The sequence below is a fragment of the Pseudophryne corroboree genome, chromosome 6 (assembly GCF_028390025.1).
Source record: "Pseudophryne corroboree isolate aPseCor3 chromosome 6, aPseCor3.hap2, whole genome shotgun sequence".
Classification (NCBI taxonomy): domain Eukaryota; kingdom Metazoa; phylum Chordata; class Amphibia; order Anura; family Myobatrachidae; genus Pseudophryne; species Pseudophryne corroboree.
The window spans coordinates 267,106,104-267,121,309 of record NC_086449.1 but is presented as its reverse complement, the minus strand read 5'-3'; the positions used below and the strand labels follow the sequence as shown (position 1 = coordinate 267,121,309).

At 47.3% G+C, this 15,206-nt stretch overlaps 1 protein-coding gene across 2 annotated transcripts in view; it reads left to right on the top strand.

Annotated features, from left to right (window-relative positions):
- Positions 1 to 15,206, top strand: part of LOC134932005 (transient receptor potential cation channel subfamily M member 7-like) — a 359,306-nt gene that overhangs the window by 240,695 nt on the left and 103,405 nt on the right. For both annotated transcript variants that reach the window (XM_063925995.1, XM_063925996.1), the window contains exon 20: positions 9,620 to 9,801. In XM_063925995.1, coding sequence (XP_063782065.1) covers positions 9,620 to 9,801 — 182 coding nt within the window. The remainder of the gene's footprint in view (positions 1 to 9,619; positions 9,802 to 15,206) is intronic.

Sequence of the window (15,206 nt, the reverse complement as noted above, 5' to 3'; positions counted from 1 at the left end):
GTGGGTATTTTAAATCAGGTGCTGGTTCATGATCCAATCAGAGCTCACGGACCGGCAGCTCCTGATTGGCTGCCGGTCCACGAGCTCTGATTGGCTCACGAACCGGCGCCTGTTTTAAGGTACCCATGCCGCCGCTGGAGGCCGGACTGAGGAGCAGGAGAGGTGCACACTTCACTCTCCTGCCCTCGCTGCAAGCAAGGCAGACAGGCCGCAAAAGGACCCCTGCCAGCGGGCCTCAAAAGGATGCGGTAGGGGCTGCATGCGGCCCGCGAGTTTGACACCCCTGCTTTACATAGTGTCACTGGACTTGCAGATTAGCAGTCCAACTATTTTACTATAGCAGCTACCCTCAGGCTGCCTGCTCTTTGCAAGTATGTTGATGTCACAGATGCCCCCACAGGCACATGGGGCACGTGCCCATCTCATTCACAACCCCTGCATGTGTATCACTCCTGATGGTACAGATTCATGGATGTTCATTAGATAAGCCATCGACAATTGCACTATGCTGCATTCATCTTCAAAATACAGCAGTAGGCACAGGAGCCACATGTTAAAAAGATTGAGAGTAGACTATAAAATGCCATACAAAGACATGGTTAGTGGCATTGGCAGTACATATATTTGGAGTGATCTAGCACCCACAGAACTTGCTTTCATCAGGGTTGGTTACAAAATATTAATCAATTAATTAGTGTGGGGAATGTGTGGTCAAGCCTTGCAATACTGACTTCAGAGCTGCATGGAAGCAGGATACAGCTAGACTTTCCAATAAACATGGGACACCCCTAGTGGTGTGTGTTTGTGTGGATCGTACCTGGACTCTGAAGGAACTTTTTCTTCCTGTCACGTCATGGCAGAGGAACAGACAAGACCGGTCCCCCTCGCCCCCCCCCCCCCCACACACACACACACACAGGTAAAACAGAGTCAGAGCGCACCAGAGGCACGCGGTAAAAAATAGGGGCATGGCTTTATAGGAAAGGGGCATGGCCACTGTTATGCCCCCCAGCAGTTGTACCCCCACTAGATTTGCCCCCTGTAGTTGTGCCCCTAGTGGTTGTGCCCCCTGTAGTTGTGCCCCCTTTAACTGTGCCTCCTTTAGCTGTGCTCCCTAGAGTAGCGCCGCTTACAAAACAAAACAAAATCAATACTTACCAGCCCCGCTCCTGCTACCGTACCGCTGCTGCTTCGTCTGTGGCCGCTGCCGGCTCCTCTCTATGGGAGAGACGTCATGACGTCTCTCCCATTGCAGCGCCGCACAGACACTAAAGGTCAATTATGACCTCTAGAGTCTGTCAATGGCGCCGGCTGCAGCGGGCGCATACACAGCCCACGGCACCTGCTGCAGCCGGGGAGCAGGCAGCGGGATGCGGATGGGTGGGTGGCGGTCTGCCTGCCGGGTGACTGCGGCCTCACCCGTGGGCCACAGTGCTCTGGGCGCCCGCCCTGCTTGACCGTGCCTAGATCCGCTCCATGGAACAGAGAACCCCCAAATCCCTCATACATGGCGGACACCAGAATCTAAAGAGATGTTTGAATTTATTAATCTGGAACACTTAGTCACTGGAAACTGTTCAAATGTAAATGGGTCAATAATAGGAGCAGTATAAAATGATCTTTCAGTTGTGTAAACCAATGTGGGCAACAATTACTGCAATGCTGTAGTACTCTGAACCTTAGCTGTTACTATGTGCAACACTATTGGGCCTTACTTTAGTCAAACTATGCAATCTCAATATAGCAGTATGGAAATACAGTACTTCTGGAGTCATAAATAATCTTGATACTGTACACCTCACAGCATGCCTCCCAACTTTGACAGCAGCGGAGGTGGGACAACACCGCGCGCCTTCGGCGCGCGCCTGATTTTAGGGGCGTGGCCTGGCGGAAAGGGGTGTGGCCTTGCGGCAAGTGCCGCGATCGCAAGCCACGTCCCCGTTTTCGGCATTATGGGGGCATGAACAGCACTGTGAGAGCTGCTGGTCATGCCCCCTGTCCCTCTCTGCCGTGAATAGACGCTGTGCGCATGCGCACAGCATCTATTCACCGCTGCTCTCCTCAGAGCAGCGGGTGACAGGGGGGGATCTCCCAACTGACCCCCCACCCGCGGGACACTGCGACCCGCGGGTGGGACAGCGGGACAGACCGTGAAAAACGGGACTGTCCCGCCAAAATCGGGACAGTTGGGAGGTATGCTCACAGCACTGTGCATGCGTACAATAACTGTCACTTGACTGAAAGACCCATAGCAACACACACTGTGGCCATTGACGTAACATTTACAATTTGCATACTATAAAAGTATACAGAGCAGCTGATTGGTTGCCATGGGCATCTTCTCCGCTGGTTCACCTCTCCACTTTTATCACTGTTTAGCAGGGGCGGATCCAGAAGAAAATGATAGGGGGGGCACCATAGAAGGGGCAAGTACATTTGCGTGCGGCTTCGGTGCATGTGAGGTGGCGCTTCTTATACAATGCCCACAGTTGTAGCGCTCATTATGCAATGTCCACTGTACTGGCAGTGCCCGTTATATAGACCCCATAGTAGTGGTGCCCCTTATGCAATGCTCGTATTGCCCCCAGTAGTAATGTTGCCTGTAGTAATGCCCCCAGTCATTTAGCACCCTAGTAGTTATGCCCCCAGTGGTAATGCCCCTGCAGTTATGACCCCAGTAGTTTACACCCACCCCTTTAATTTAGCCTCCCAGTGGTAATGCCCCCTGTAGTTTGCCCCATTGTAGTTTAGCCCCTGTAGTTATGCCCCCCTTGTAGTTTAGCCCCCAGTAGTAATGCCCCCAGTAGTTTGGCCTCTGTAGTTATCCCCCAGTAGTTTGGCCCCTGTAGTTATGCCCCCCCCCCCCCTGTAGTTTAGCCCCCAAGTAGTAATGCCCCTGTAGTTACGCCGCCAGTAGTAATGCCCTCCTGTAGTATGCCCCCAGTAGTTAGCCCCTTTGTAGTTGACCCCCAGTAATAATGTCCCCCAGTAGTTTGCCCCCAGTAATAATGTCCCCCAGTAATAATGTCCTCCCAGTAGTTTGCCCCCAGTAGTAATGCCCCCTAGGAGTTTGCCCCCAATAGATGACCCCCCAGTAGATGCCCCCCAGTAATAATTCCCCCAGTAGATGGCCCCCAGTAAAAATGTCCCCCAGTAGCTGCCCCCAGTAGTAATGCCCCCAATAGATGACCCCCCAGTAGTAATGCCCCCTGTAGATGCCCCCCAGTAATAATGCCCCCAAGTAGTAATGCCCCCACCCAGTAGTAATGCCCCTTGTTGATGCCCCCCCAGTAGTAATGTCCCCCCGTAGTTTGCCCCCAGTAGATGCCCCCGCTGCATTAAGGAAGATAATAACACTTCATACTTACCGAACCCCGTTCCTGCTACCAGACTTCCTCCTGGCGTCCTCTCCTCAGCACTATGAGAGAGACGTCATGACTGACGTCTCTCCCATAGCGCACGCCGCACAGTGACAGCGCCGGAAGCCGAAGCTCAGTACTGAGCTCCTGCCTCCGGCTGCCGCTGTGCAGGGAGACGGGCGCCCGCTGGTAACACAATCTCAGCGGGCGCCCGTCATCTCCCTGTGCGGCGCTGTTGCCAGGGGAGAACGGGGGACGGAGGCCACAAATGACAGGGGGGGCAAGGGCCCGAGTGCCCCCCCCTCCCCTGGATCCGCCACTGCTGTTTAGTACATGTCCCCCTTTGTGCAATGAGTCCTGCCATAGAACAGGTTAACCTGAAGATTTTCACTCACCAAGTGTGTGTGTGGGGATGGGAAGGGGGTGGAGTGGGGGGGAGGGGGGCGGGTGCTGGAGGTAACTGAGAATGAAGTAGCTCAGTACTGACTGAGTGTCTCTATACATAGATGCAATAGGCAGTCCCATAATTCTGGTATAGCATCAGAACTGTGGGATACGGTCCCACGGATAGCAGCGATTAAAGTGAGCCGGAATGGGGCGGAACTGCGTTCCGTCAGTTCTACTTGGAGACAGAACGCGGCTCCGCCTCCTCCGGCTCGCCTCACCCGATGTGTGCCGGCGCCGCAGGGCGATGCCGGGCCCCCGCTGTTACCAGCGGCGCCCAGCTTTCCTCGCACATTGGAAGCCCGGCGGCAGGAGCTCACTACTGAGCTCATGTTTTTTTTTTTTAAGGCACGTCTACTGGGGGCAAGCTACAGGGGACAAGCTATAAGGGGTAAACTATTGGGGGCAAACTACAGGGGCGCATTACTACTTGGGGCATACTACTGGGGGCATAACTACAGGGGCTAAGCTACTGGGGGCATAACTATTTGGGGGCTAAACTACAAGGGGCATTACTACAGGGGGCTAAACTACAAGGGGGCAAACTACAGAGAGCATTACTACTGGGGGCATTACTACTTGGTACAAGCTACATGGGGCTAACTACTGGGGGCAAGCTACTGGGGGCAAACTACAGGGATGCATTACTACTGGGGGGCATAACTACAGGGGTGCATTACTACTGAGGGCATAACTACAGGGGCACATTACTACTGGGGGTATAACTACAGGGGCATTATTACAGCGGGACTAAACTACAAGGGGCATTACTACTGGGGGCAAACTACAGGGGTGCATTACTACAGGGGCATTACTACTAGGGGCAAACTACAGGGGCATTACTACAGCGGGGCTAAACTACAAGGGGGCAAACTACAGGGGGGCATAACTACAGGGGCTAAACTACTGGGGGCATTCCTACTTGGGGCAAACTACATGGGGCTAAACTACTGGCTGCATTACTACTGGGGGCTAAACTACTGGCTGCATTACTACGGGGGAGCTAAACTACTGCGGGCATAACTGCAGGGGCTAAACTACAGGGGGCATTACCACTGGGGGCTAAACTACTAGGGGCATTACCACTGGGAGGCTAAATTAAAGTGGGGGTAAGCTACAGGGGTCATAACTGCAGGGGCATTACTACTGGGGGCTAAACTACCGGTGATAAACTACAGGGGGCTAAATGACTGGGGGCATTACTACTGGCAACATTACTACTGGGGGCAATAGTACACAGGGGCATTACCATTAAGGGCATTGCTAATCGGGGCACTACTAATGAGGGCATTGTAAAGGGGGCATTTCATAAGGGGCATCACTCCTGGGGACATATGAGGCACTACTACTGGCGGCATTGCTTAAGGGTCGCCAATACTATGTGCTCTATATAAGGGGCACTACCAGTACAGTGGACATTGCATAAGGAGCACTACTACTGTGGTCATTGTAAAAGGGACGCTTCTGCTGTGGGCATTGTGTATTACGGGGTGCTACTACTGTGGGCATTATGTGTATTGGGGTGCTACTACTGTGGGCATTATTACTATTGTGTGACCATGCCCCTTTTGTTTTGAGACCACGCCCCTTTTACTCCATGGGCGCCGGAGGGAGAGTTCCACCACCTCTCTAGGACCACTTTAAGCACTGACACCCTACAGAGTTGCACTATCCGTCAGTGCTGACCAATAACACAGTCCTGCAGAAAAAATGTACATCAACACTGTCCCTTTGTCAGTGCTTCAGGCTGCGGTAAATTAAAATACACTCTGTACACACTGAGTTATTGCAGGGGTCTGTATTTTCTGTACAACTTGAAAGCTTGGTGTTTATTGGGCACAGCTTTACTGCAAGTAGTGATGGCTAGATACATGTCTCTATACAGGGCTGTTTCTAGGCAATTTGGCTCTCAGTGCAAGATTTAAAAATGCGCCTCCCCCATTGCCATAAAAAAATGCGCCCCCCACCAATAAATATAAAAAATAAAGAATTTGTGCCCACCAAAGGCGCGAGTGCTCCCGGAAAGGGGGCATGGCCGTGTTAAAATGGGCATGGTCTCATTAAAATGGGTGTGGCCTCATCTGGAAAGACTACCTTACACCCCAGTTTTTGACCCTGCACCAACAGATCACGGCCACCACAGGGGGAAAAATTCTACTATATTAAGCCCCACACAGTAATGCCACCTGCACCATATTATGCCACACTGCAATGCCCTTGATACATAAAATCCTCATTTTACACATTACGGCAGGCAAGAGTACCCGTTTTAATCATTACGGCAGGCAAGAGTCCCCATTTTACATATTACGGCAGGCAAGGGTCCCCATTTTACACATTACGGCAGGCAAGTGTCCCGATTTTAAACATTAAGGCAGGCAAGTGTCCCCATTTTACACATTAAGGCAGACAAGTGTCCCCATTTTACACATTACGGCAGGCATGTGTCCCCATTTTACACATTACTCCAGGCAAGAGTCCCCATTTTACACATACAGCAGGCAAGAATCCAAATTTTACACATTACAGCAGGCAAGAGTCCCCATTTTACACATTACAACAGGCAAGAGTCCCCATTTTACACATTACGGCAGGCAAGTGTCCCCATTTTACACATTACGGCAGGCAAGTGTCCCCATTTTATACATTACGGCAGGCAAGAGTCCCCATTTTACACATTATGGCAGGCAAGAGTCCCCATTTTACACATTCCAGCAGGCAAGAGTCCCCATTTTACACATTACGTCAGGCAAGTGTCCCCATCTTACAAATTACGGCAGGCAAGTGTCCCCATTTTACACATTACGTTAGGCAAGTGTCCCCATCTTACACATTACGGCAGTCAGAGTCCCCTTCTACAAAGAAAGAGAGTGAGAGAGAGAGAGAGTGAGAGAGTGCGAATGCACGCCTCACCTGCCACAAGAAACGGCTCTGTCTCCATAGTACAACACTCAGGGGGAGATGTATGAAGCAGTGAAAATAGGCAACCAACCAGCTGCTGCCTATAATGCTATAGAATGCACTTGATCACATTTTACTTCAAAGCTAAAATTTTACTTACACTTTTTCACTGCTTCAAATATCTCCCCCACAGTCTGTGCAGTGGTATCAGTGAAGGGTTAAATTGTGTCCTTGACTGTTAACTCAGTGTATACTTGTGGGAAGTAGCTGCCCAAGATGGATACACATGAGGGTTGGATACATACACATGAGGGTTGGATACCTCTTCCACGTCCTCTGGTAGCTGGAGGATGGACAGAAACTGGGAGGTCTAATATAGTTCTTTCTTATATGTCAGGGTAGGATAGGTTGAGTCTGGCGCTGTTGACCATTTGACCATGTCGACCATTTGGTGTTGACCTATTGCTTGTTAAACTTTTCACTGTTGACCTATCATCCAGATACCCCGGAGAGCCGGGACATGTAAGTGAATTTGTAGCAAGGAAGACTAGGCCGCTGCTGTTTTGTGACAGGCCCCTCTCTGTAGCCCCTCTCCAGCTTGTCCTTCTCAGCAGCACCTCCTGCAGCACACTCCTGGGCTCTGAAGCTCTACTCCCAACAAATTGTGAAAGTTCGCAATTCTGCACGGTGGGACCCACTGCTTTGGGTTTCCACTGGGTCCTCCTGCATCCCATGTATTTCCCTGCAGCACCGGCCGGTGTCCACAGGGTTCTAGTGCCCGACAGTAACCACCGCTGCTGGGTGCCACTAACATAGTGCAAACCAACATAGCATGGACAGCTATATAACCGACATGAGTGTATACCTTTAAAAGCAGTGGCGGTGTCATGTGGTGCAGCCAACAGTAGCCCCTCTCGTGCATCCAAAAATGGGTGTAACCTCATGGGAGTCCCTGTTGCCTTTGCAGAGAGGGCATGGACTAGTATGAAGACCCCCAGTTACATCATTCAGAGGGCATACCCAGCATTCTGTCATGATCCTGACTGTAGTTCTCATGTTTGATGACTTACCTCTGCCATCTGTCCTTGATCCTGCGTCTTTTCTGCTCACTGGGATAAACAGCTTGCCAGTACTATGAGTTTCCTGAGTGCTTAGTTCTCTGCCTGGAAGGTGAGAGTTAACGAGCTCCACCTGTAATTAACCTTCTGTGTGAATACTGAATTCAGTAAGTCTCTCTATGCTGTGCCTACACAGCAATCATTGTTGTCATTATACTATATGCCTCTCTGACTCCAGTGATCACCAGATACATTCTCCACTGTGCTTGGCTCTCTGGTGTTTGTGCCTAAAAGCCAGTATCCTCTGCTCATTTTAGGAGTTTAGGCTTCAGTGCTTTTCCGGCCTACTAGGCCTCACTCCACATCAGAGCCTAACATGAGTCTCTGAATCACCTGACCCTGTTCATCAATCACCAAGGACCAGGAAGTATAAGTAAAGAGACTTGTGTTACAAAAGGTGCCAGTTCCTTGTGTCACACAGCTCAGTGTGAGCTTAGTAGCTGAGCTCCCTAAAAGGTAACACTATTACCTTAGTTCCTGTGAAACTCTGCTCTTTTGCTACCCAGTCTGGATTACAGTTGAGTTACCAGTTTTATCCAGTATTCTTCAGTCTCGTCTTAAAGACACAGCCGCAGTATTCTTCAGTCTCGTCTTAAAGACACAGCCGCAGTATTCTTCAGTCTCGTCTTAAAGACACAGCTGCAGTATTCTTCAGCCTCGTCTTAAAGACACAGCTGCAGTATTCTTCAGCCTCGTCTTAAAGTCACAGCTACAGTCTTCAGTTCTTCTTCAGCCTTGTCTTAAAGTCACAGCTACAGTCTTCAGTTCTTCTTCAGCCTCGTTTTAAAGCCACAGCCACAGTAATTGTTCTACATACAGTTGCGTTTCCAGTTATATCGGGAACCAGCCAGGATTACAGTTGCGTTCCAGTTATACCAGTACTCAGCCCGGTTCACAGTGCAGTTCTCAGTCTCACCGGTAGTTTGGTTCAACGTCTTCAGCTCTCCTCCCAGTTCTGCTCAACTCTAGAGAACCTATTTCATAGTAACCTTGAGACCTTGAGTACACAAACACCTATTCCTGTGACAGTATATCTAGTTCGTTCTCACCAATACATTCACCATCCTCCTATCAACACCAAGTCTCTGGTGATCCAGTGGTCAGGATACGGCTCCCTCTGCCGAGGCCCGGGTTCGACTCCTGGTCAGGGATTGCTCCTTAAGCTCTTCATCTCACTGATTCCCACAGACCAGCCAATATACACACAGTCCTCCAGTTACCCACACGGACATCACATACACGCAGGGTTCACAAAAACCACAGTCATGACACATTCCCTTGGATGCAGGGCCTGCCCCAGAGACTTGTGCCTGCAATGCCAGCTCCTTCTCAGTGACAGGAGCTAGGTGCTGCAGGATAATGTCACACTGCAGCACCCAGCTCCTGTCACTGCGGAGGGTGCCACCCGGACGTGGCCCGCTGCCCGCACCCACCCTGTGACGTCTGTGCATACAAATATATACTTAATAAGAAACTTGTACTTATTAGCAAATATAACATTATTAAAAAAGGCATCACATTCTCAATGTGGGCCAATAAGCACTAGATATGACTCATTCCAACAATTATTTATTTCAACCATTATTATTGTTATCACAAGTAACATAAAGGCTAATAGAAGAGAAGTAAGGACTGGATAATAAACAAGAGAGATACTGAGAAAGTTATGGGACACCTGTAACGTCACATCCCCAGGAAGTCTGTTCCGCTTACTGCCAAGTAGTAAAAAAAATAACAGTAGCAGTAATTTTATTTACATTTGTGATTATATATTATGTGCTTCTTTATGTCTTATAGTAATGTCTACATGGAATTTAAAAGTATTTCCAACCAGCTGTGCAAGTTTCAGCGTTACCATTTTATCATGCAGTATTACAACAAGCCTGTACTTCCTCCACCGCTCATTCTCTTCAACCATATAGCAGCTGTTATTAGCAGGCTGTGTGTACGGAGAAAGGGAACAACTTCATCGGGGCCAAGTAAGTTAAATAAAAAAATCTTTCCCTAACAGATGTATCAAAGGGAACCCAAACTCAAGAAAATGTGCTGCTCTTAGTAAATATTGGATGTTTTCTGTAGCTTCTGTTAGGCATTTGACAGCAAATCACAGGGAAGTGAATTGTGCACATCTTATTAAGCCAGTCAGAGCCGGCGCTGACCAGTTTTGTGCCCTAGGTAAAATTTTGTCTTGTTCCCATTCCACCCACACATCCGATGTGGGAAAATATGTAAAAGGAGCCTAGTCTCACGGAAGGGGGTGGCTTCATGGTGTTGTGCTCCCCATGCCACACAGTCTCATCCCCTCTTGTGGCTCTTCAGTCTACACAAGTGTCTATCCAGGCCCAGTCTACACATAATAAAACCACTCAGAAATTGTCATTTTTTTATTTAAGAAAGTTTAAAAAGTATTTTTAAAGATATATTTAAATATTCTATTTTAACAAATATACCTAGGGGGTGTATAGCACCCCACCCTCAACCCTGTGTACATAGGGCCTAATTCAGCATGGATCGCTATTCTCAGAAATCGCAAATCAAGCAATTGTCGAACGTGTGAGGGGTAATAGCGATAGAAATTACGTACAGATCACAATGTAGTCGCTGTTTGACAGACAGGAAGCTGGTGTTTCTGGGTGGAAACCTGCCATTTTCTGGGTGTGTCAGAAAAAACGCAGACGTGCACAGGCGTTTAAGGGAAGGAAAAAATCTACAAAGAAATATAAGTAGGCGCTGGTGTACTGGCTATGAGACACTGATGATATTAATACTGACTGCAGCTTCACTTATTTGAGGTGCTGAGCCTCAAAAAACAAAAATTAATAAAAACCACAGAGAGAAGCGCTGTCACTAAAGTATTAATATATTTTATTAAAAATGACCTTATTCATATATAAAAATTATGAGAAAACCTAAACATCCTGTGACTTTAAAAAATCTTTTAGCAGCAACACATCAAAACATGTAACAATTTGTATTCCTCACTAAGGTCTCCTTTGGAACAATGTATCAATCTACCCTTTATATAATGTATGGTAACTCTTGTGATTAACAGGAATTCCTATACTGCTCCACAAACCCAGATTTCCTGTAATGGGGTACTGTCCTCATCATTTGAGATACAACGAGGTACTAGACAGGGCTGCCCCTTATCGCCCTTACTATTTGCAATAGCACTGGAGCCCCTAGCGATAGCCCTACGCCAATCGAGAGTTTTTAAGGGAATCAAAATTGGAGACATTGACCTCCGTCTTGCTCTTTTTGCCGATGACATGCTGTTATTCGTTTCTGATCCATCGACCTCCATCCCGGAGATCCTTGGATTGATACAAGCATTCGGAACTAGGGCGGGATATAGAATTAATGTAGCCAAGTCAGAGCTTCTACCCCTGGGCCCTTCTGCCCATAACATTTCCAAACTCATCCCATCTCTTTCCTTTAAAATTTCCCACACAAAGCTTACCTACCTGGGGATTCAAATCCCAGCGAATCTCTCCAGACTATATGAGGAGAACTACACCCCTGCCTTAACACGTGTCACCTCGTTGCTAGATAGCTGGAAATTGCTGCCTCTGTCACTGTTGGGGAGGATAGCCGTCTTGCAAAGCATAGTCTTCCCGAAATTATTTTATCTTATGCAGATGCTCCCGATCCGCCTTAAGACTCAAGACATCCAATATTTACGAAAAATCATGTCAAAATTCCTATGGAAAGGGAAAAAAGCATTCATCGCTTTGGATAAACTCATGGCCCCTAAGGCCGCAGGAGGCTTTGGAGTACCTGATTATATGTCCTACTCTATGGCGACTCTATTCCGATGTGCTGCTGATTGGCTGTTTGACAGGGAACTCTTCACAGACTCTGCTCTAGATGAGGCCTTATTTACTCCCTACTCCCCGGGAGCATTGCTTCTGTCCAAACCCTCCCTGATCCCAACTCACATCCTTAACAATCCTCTTTTTCATGATATTTATTACAACTGGCGCACCCTACACAAGAAATTTAAATGTAACCCTGAGGTGTCTGTATGTATTCCGCTATGGGGCAACCCCGCCTTTCCCCCATCTCTCACTAACTCCAATTACCGGCTCTGGAAAGAGAAGGGTCTGTCTAACTCTTCCAAAGTGTTTGACCCGGGGGGCTCTATATATCCATTCTCATCGCTCCGAGAGAAATATGACCTGCCTCACTCTCATTTTTTCATGTATCTCCAGACCCGACACTATCTAGACTCAATAACTCGTATGCGCAACATACCACATGACTCATCCCCTTCCTCTCACCCATTGTTAGTCACACTTAATATTCACAAAGCCGGACCAACACGCATTAGACAGATTTATACCATCCTGACTTCTCGCACAACAGAGGGTAGATGGGACAGACTATTTACCCAATGGTGTAAGGATATACCTGGCCTAACTAATCACCATCAACTTAGTGATCATTATGTCTCTACCCTGAAAGCCCTGGCTTCACCTTACCTACAAGAGGTTCACCTCCGAACTTTGCAGAGAGCCTATATCTCCCCAACCCAACATGCTCGATTTCACCCCTTGGAAACCGGGGAATGCCCCAAATGTCATGTTCGAATAGCTTCCTTCTATCACATGTTTTGGGAGTGTGGTCTGATCCGACGTTTCTGGCACAAATTATTAGCCTACATTAATCAGCTATTGAATATACGTGTATCAGCAACGCCCCTTTCTTGTTTATGGGCAAATTTTTCGGAATGGGATCTAGGGCCTGGGAAACAGCGAATTATTCCATTTCTCACTATCTTAGTAACAGTATCAAAGAAAATTATTTTATCCCACTGGTTATCGTCTTCTTCACCTACATTGGTAGAAGTTCATAGTAAGTTGTTACAGATCTTATATTACGACAGAAAATCGGCTCAAGTAAATATAGAGTCAGGTGTCAAAACTTTCTACAAAAAGTGGGGCCTTTACATTGACTCGCGGGATCAGACCACACAGGCCCAAATATTTAAGGTATTTGAGCACACTGAATGGTTCCTTCACAGGAAGATATTGGAAGAATCCATGTTATGAAACTATTTTCCGTACCTTAAGATAAGCCCTGGAGTTGAAATTTAGTACTCTCCGTCCTGATATTGAAGTATCAATTGCTACCATACTTTGTCTTTATGGATAAAAAACATCCTGATTCTTCCTCCCTACTTATCCTTATGTGTTTCCCTGTCCTCCCCCCCCCCCCCCCTCCCTACTTTCTCTCTACTATTCTTCTATCTCCCCCTTTTCTTATGGACTTATGTTTGATATAATGTTTCTAATGTTCTACTTCAAGGAAGGGTTTCCTGAGGTTTGATTTTTGGAGTACTATTTGACTCCAGTGCAATGTGTTCTTATTGATGAATCACATCTACTCCACGACTTTGACGATATTATAGATTTGATTCCTGACATTGATTGATGTACACACCAATGTTGTTTTTGTGCTTTATTCATCAAATAATTGCTATCTGTTTCTGTCTTACATTGTACTCTATGAAAATCATAATAAACAGATTTAAAAAAAAAACAAAAAACAGGAATTCCTTAGAGTAAGCTCCACGCGTGGGCTGATTGAAACACTTGAAACCATATATTGGTAGAGGGTTTAAAAGTTCTTCCGTGATGTATATAGGGATTATTCACATTGATGTCATCCGCTCCATTATTTGTGAAATCCCTATTTAGCTCTTATTTCTTAATAATGCCGTCCAGAATTGATCAGCTTTTCTTATGAAGCTTATAATTGCACAATAACAGATTAAGCATGTGACGCTATTTTGGAGTCTGTTATTATACTAAACCCAACTTATGCAATGGGCAACAATTGTGTTATGTCCGTAGGGCGCCGGCTGCCCGCTCTGGGACACTGCAATAGAATGTGCAGGGCTTGTGAGAAATAATAGATAAAACGCTCACAGTCTCATTCAGATCGGCATAAAAATTCAAAGGCTATAATGCTCTCTCACCACTTTCCATCAAGCTTCACCTGGAGCATACTGCTAGCTGTCATAAGCTGAATCTCCGTTTGGTGCGGTGAGCCAAATGCCGAATAGATGCTGGGTGAGGCGCTGAGCGGCGGATGCTGTCGGGGACGTGCTGCAGAAATCAGTCTCTGTTCGTGATGGTTAGCTGGATGCCAAGCAGAATGTCGGGCAATGTAATCAGACGGATTAATTAATCATTGCCCGACATTCTGCTTGGCATCCAGCTAACCATCACGAACAGAGACTGATTTCTGCAGCACGTCCCCGACAGCATCCGCCGCTCAGCGCCTCACCCAGCATCTATTCGGCATTTGGCTCACCGCACCAAACGGAGATTCAGCTTATGACAGCTAGCAGTATGCTCCAGGTGAAGCTTGATGGAAAGTGGTGAGAGAGCATTATAGCCTTTGAATTTTTATGCCGATCTGAATGAGACTGTGAGCGTTTTATCTATTATTTCTCACAAGCCCTGCACATTCTATTGCAGTGTCCCAGAGCGGGCAGCCGGCGCCCTACGGACATAACACAATTGTTGCCCATTGCATAAGTTGGGTTTAGTATAATAACAGACTCCAAAATAGCGTCACATGCTTAATCTGTTATTGTGCAATTATAAGCTTCATAAGAAAAGCTGATCAATTCTGGACGGCATTATTAAGAAATAAGAGCTAAATAGGGATTTCACAAATAATGGAGCGGATGACATCAATGTGAATAATCCCTATATACATCACGGAAGAACTTTTAAACCCTCTACCAATATATGGTTTCAAGTGTTTCAATCAGCCCACGCGTGGAGCTTACTCTAAGGAATTCCTGTTAATCACAAGAGTTACCATACATTATATAAAGGGTAGATTGATACATTGTTCCAAAGGAGACCTTAGTGAGGAATACAAATTGTTACATGTTTTGATGTGTTGCTGCTAAAAGATTTTTTAAAGTCACAGGATGTTTAGGTTTTCTCATAATTTTTATATATGAATAAGGTCATTTTTAATAAAATATATTAATACTTTAGTGACAGCGCTTCTCTCTGTGGTTTTTATTATACCCCTTTCACATCGCACAAATAACCCGGTACCGACACGGCATATTGCCGTGTCGAACCGGGTCAGTGTGCGATGTGAAAGCACACTGGGCGATTTAGCGGGTCGCCTGACCCGGTAAATCAACCCGGTAAAAAAGAAGGGTTTTACCCGGGTTGATTACCGGGTCAGGTGCGGTGTGAATGGGAGCCGTGTCGATGCGACACGGTTCCCATTCACAAGATAGGGAGAGGCGGCGCTGGAGATGAGCTCATCTCCCGACGACGCCTCCACCCCCGCCCCTGCTGCTGCTGCGGCCTCCGTTGTCATGGCAACCGACCCGGTATATTGCCGGGTC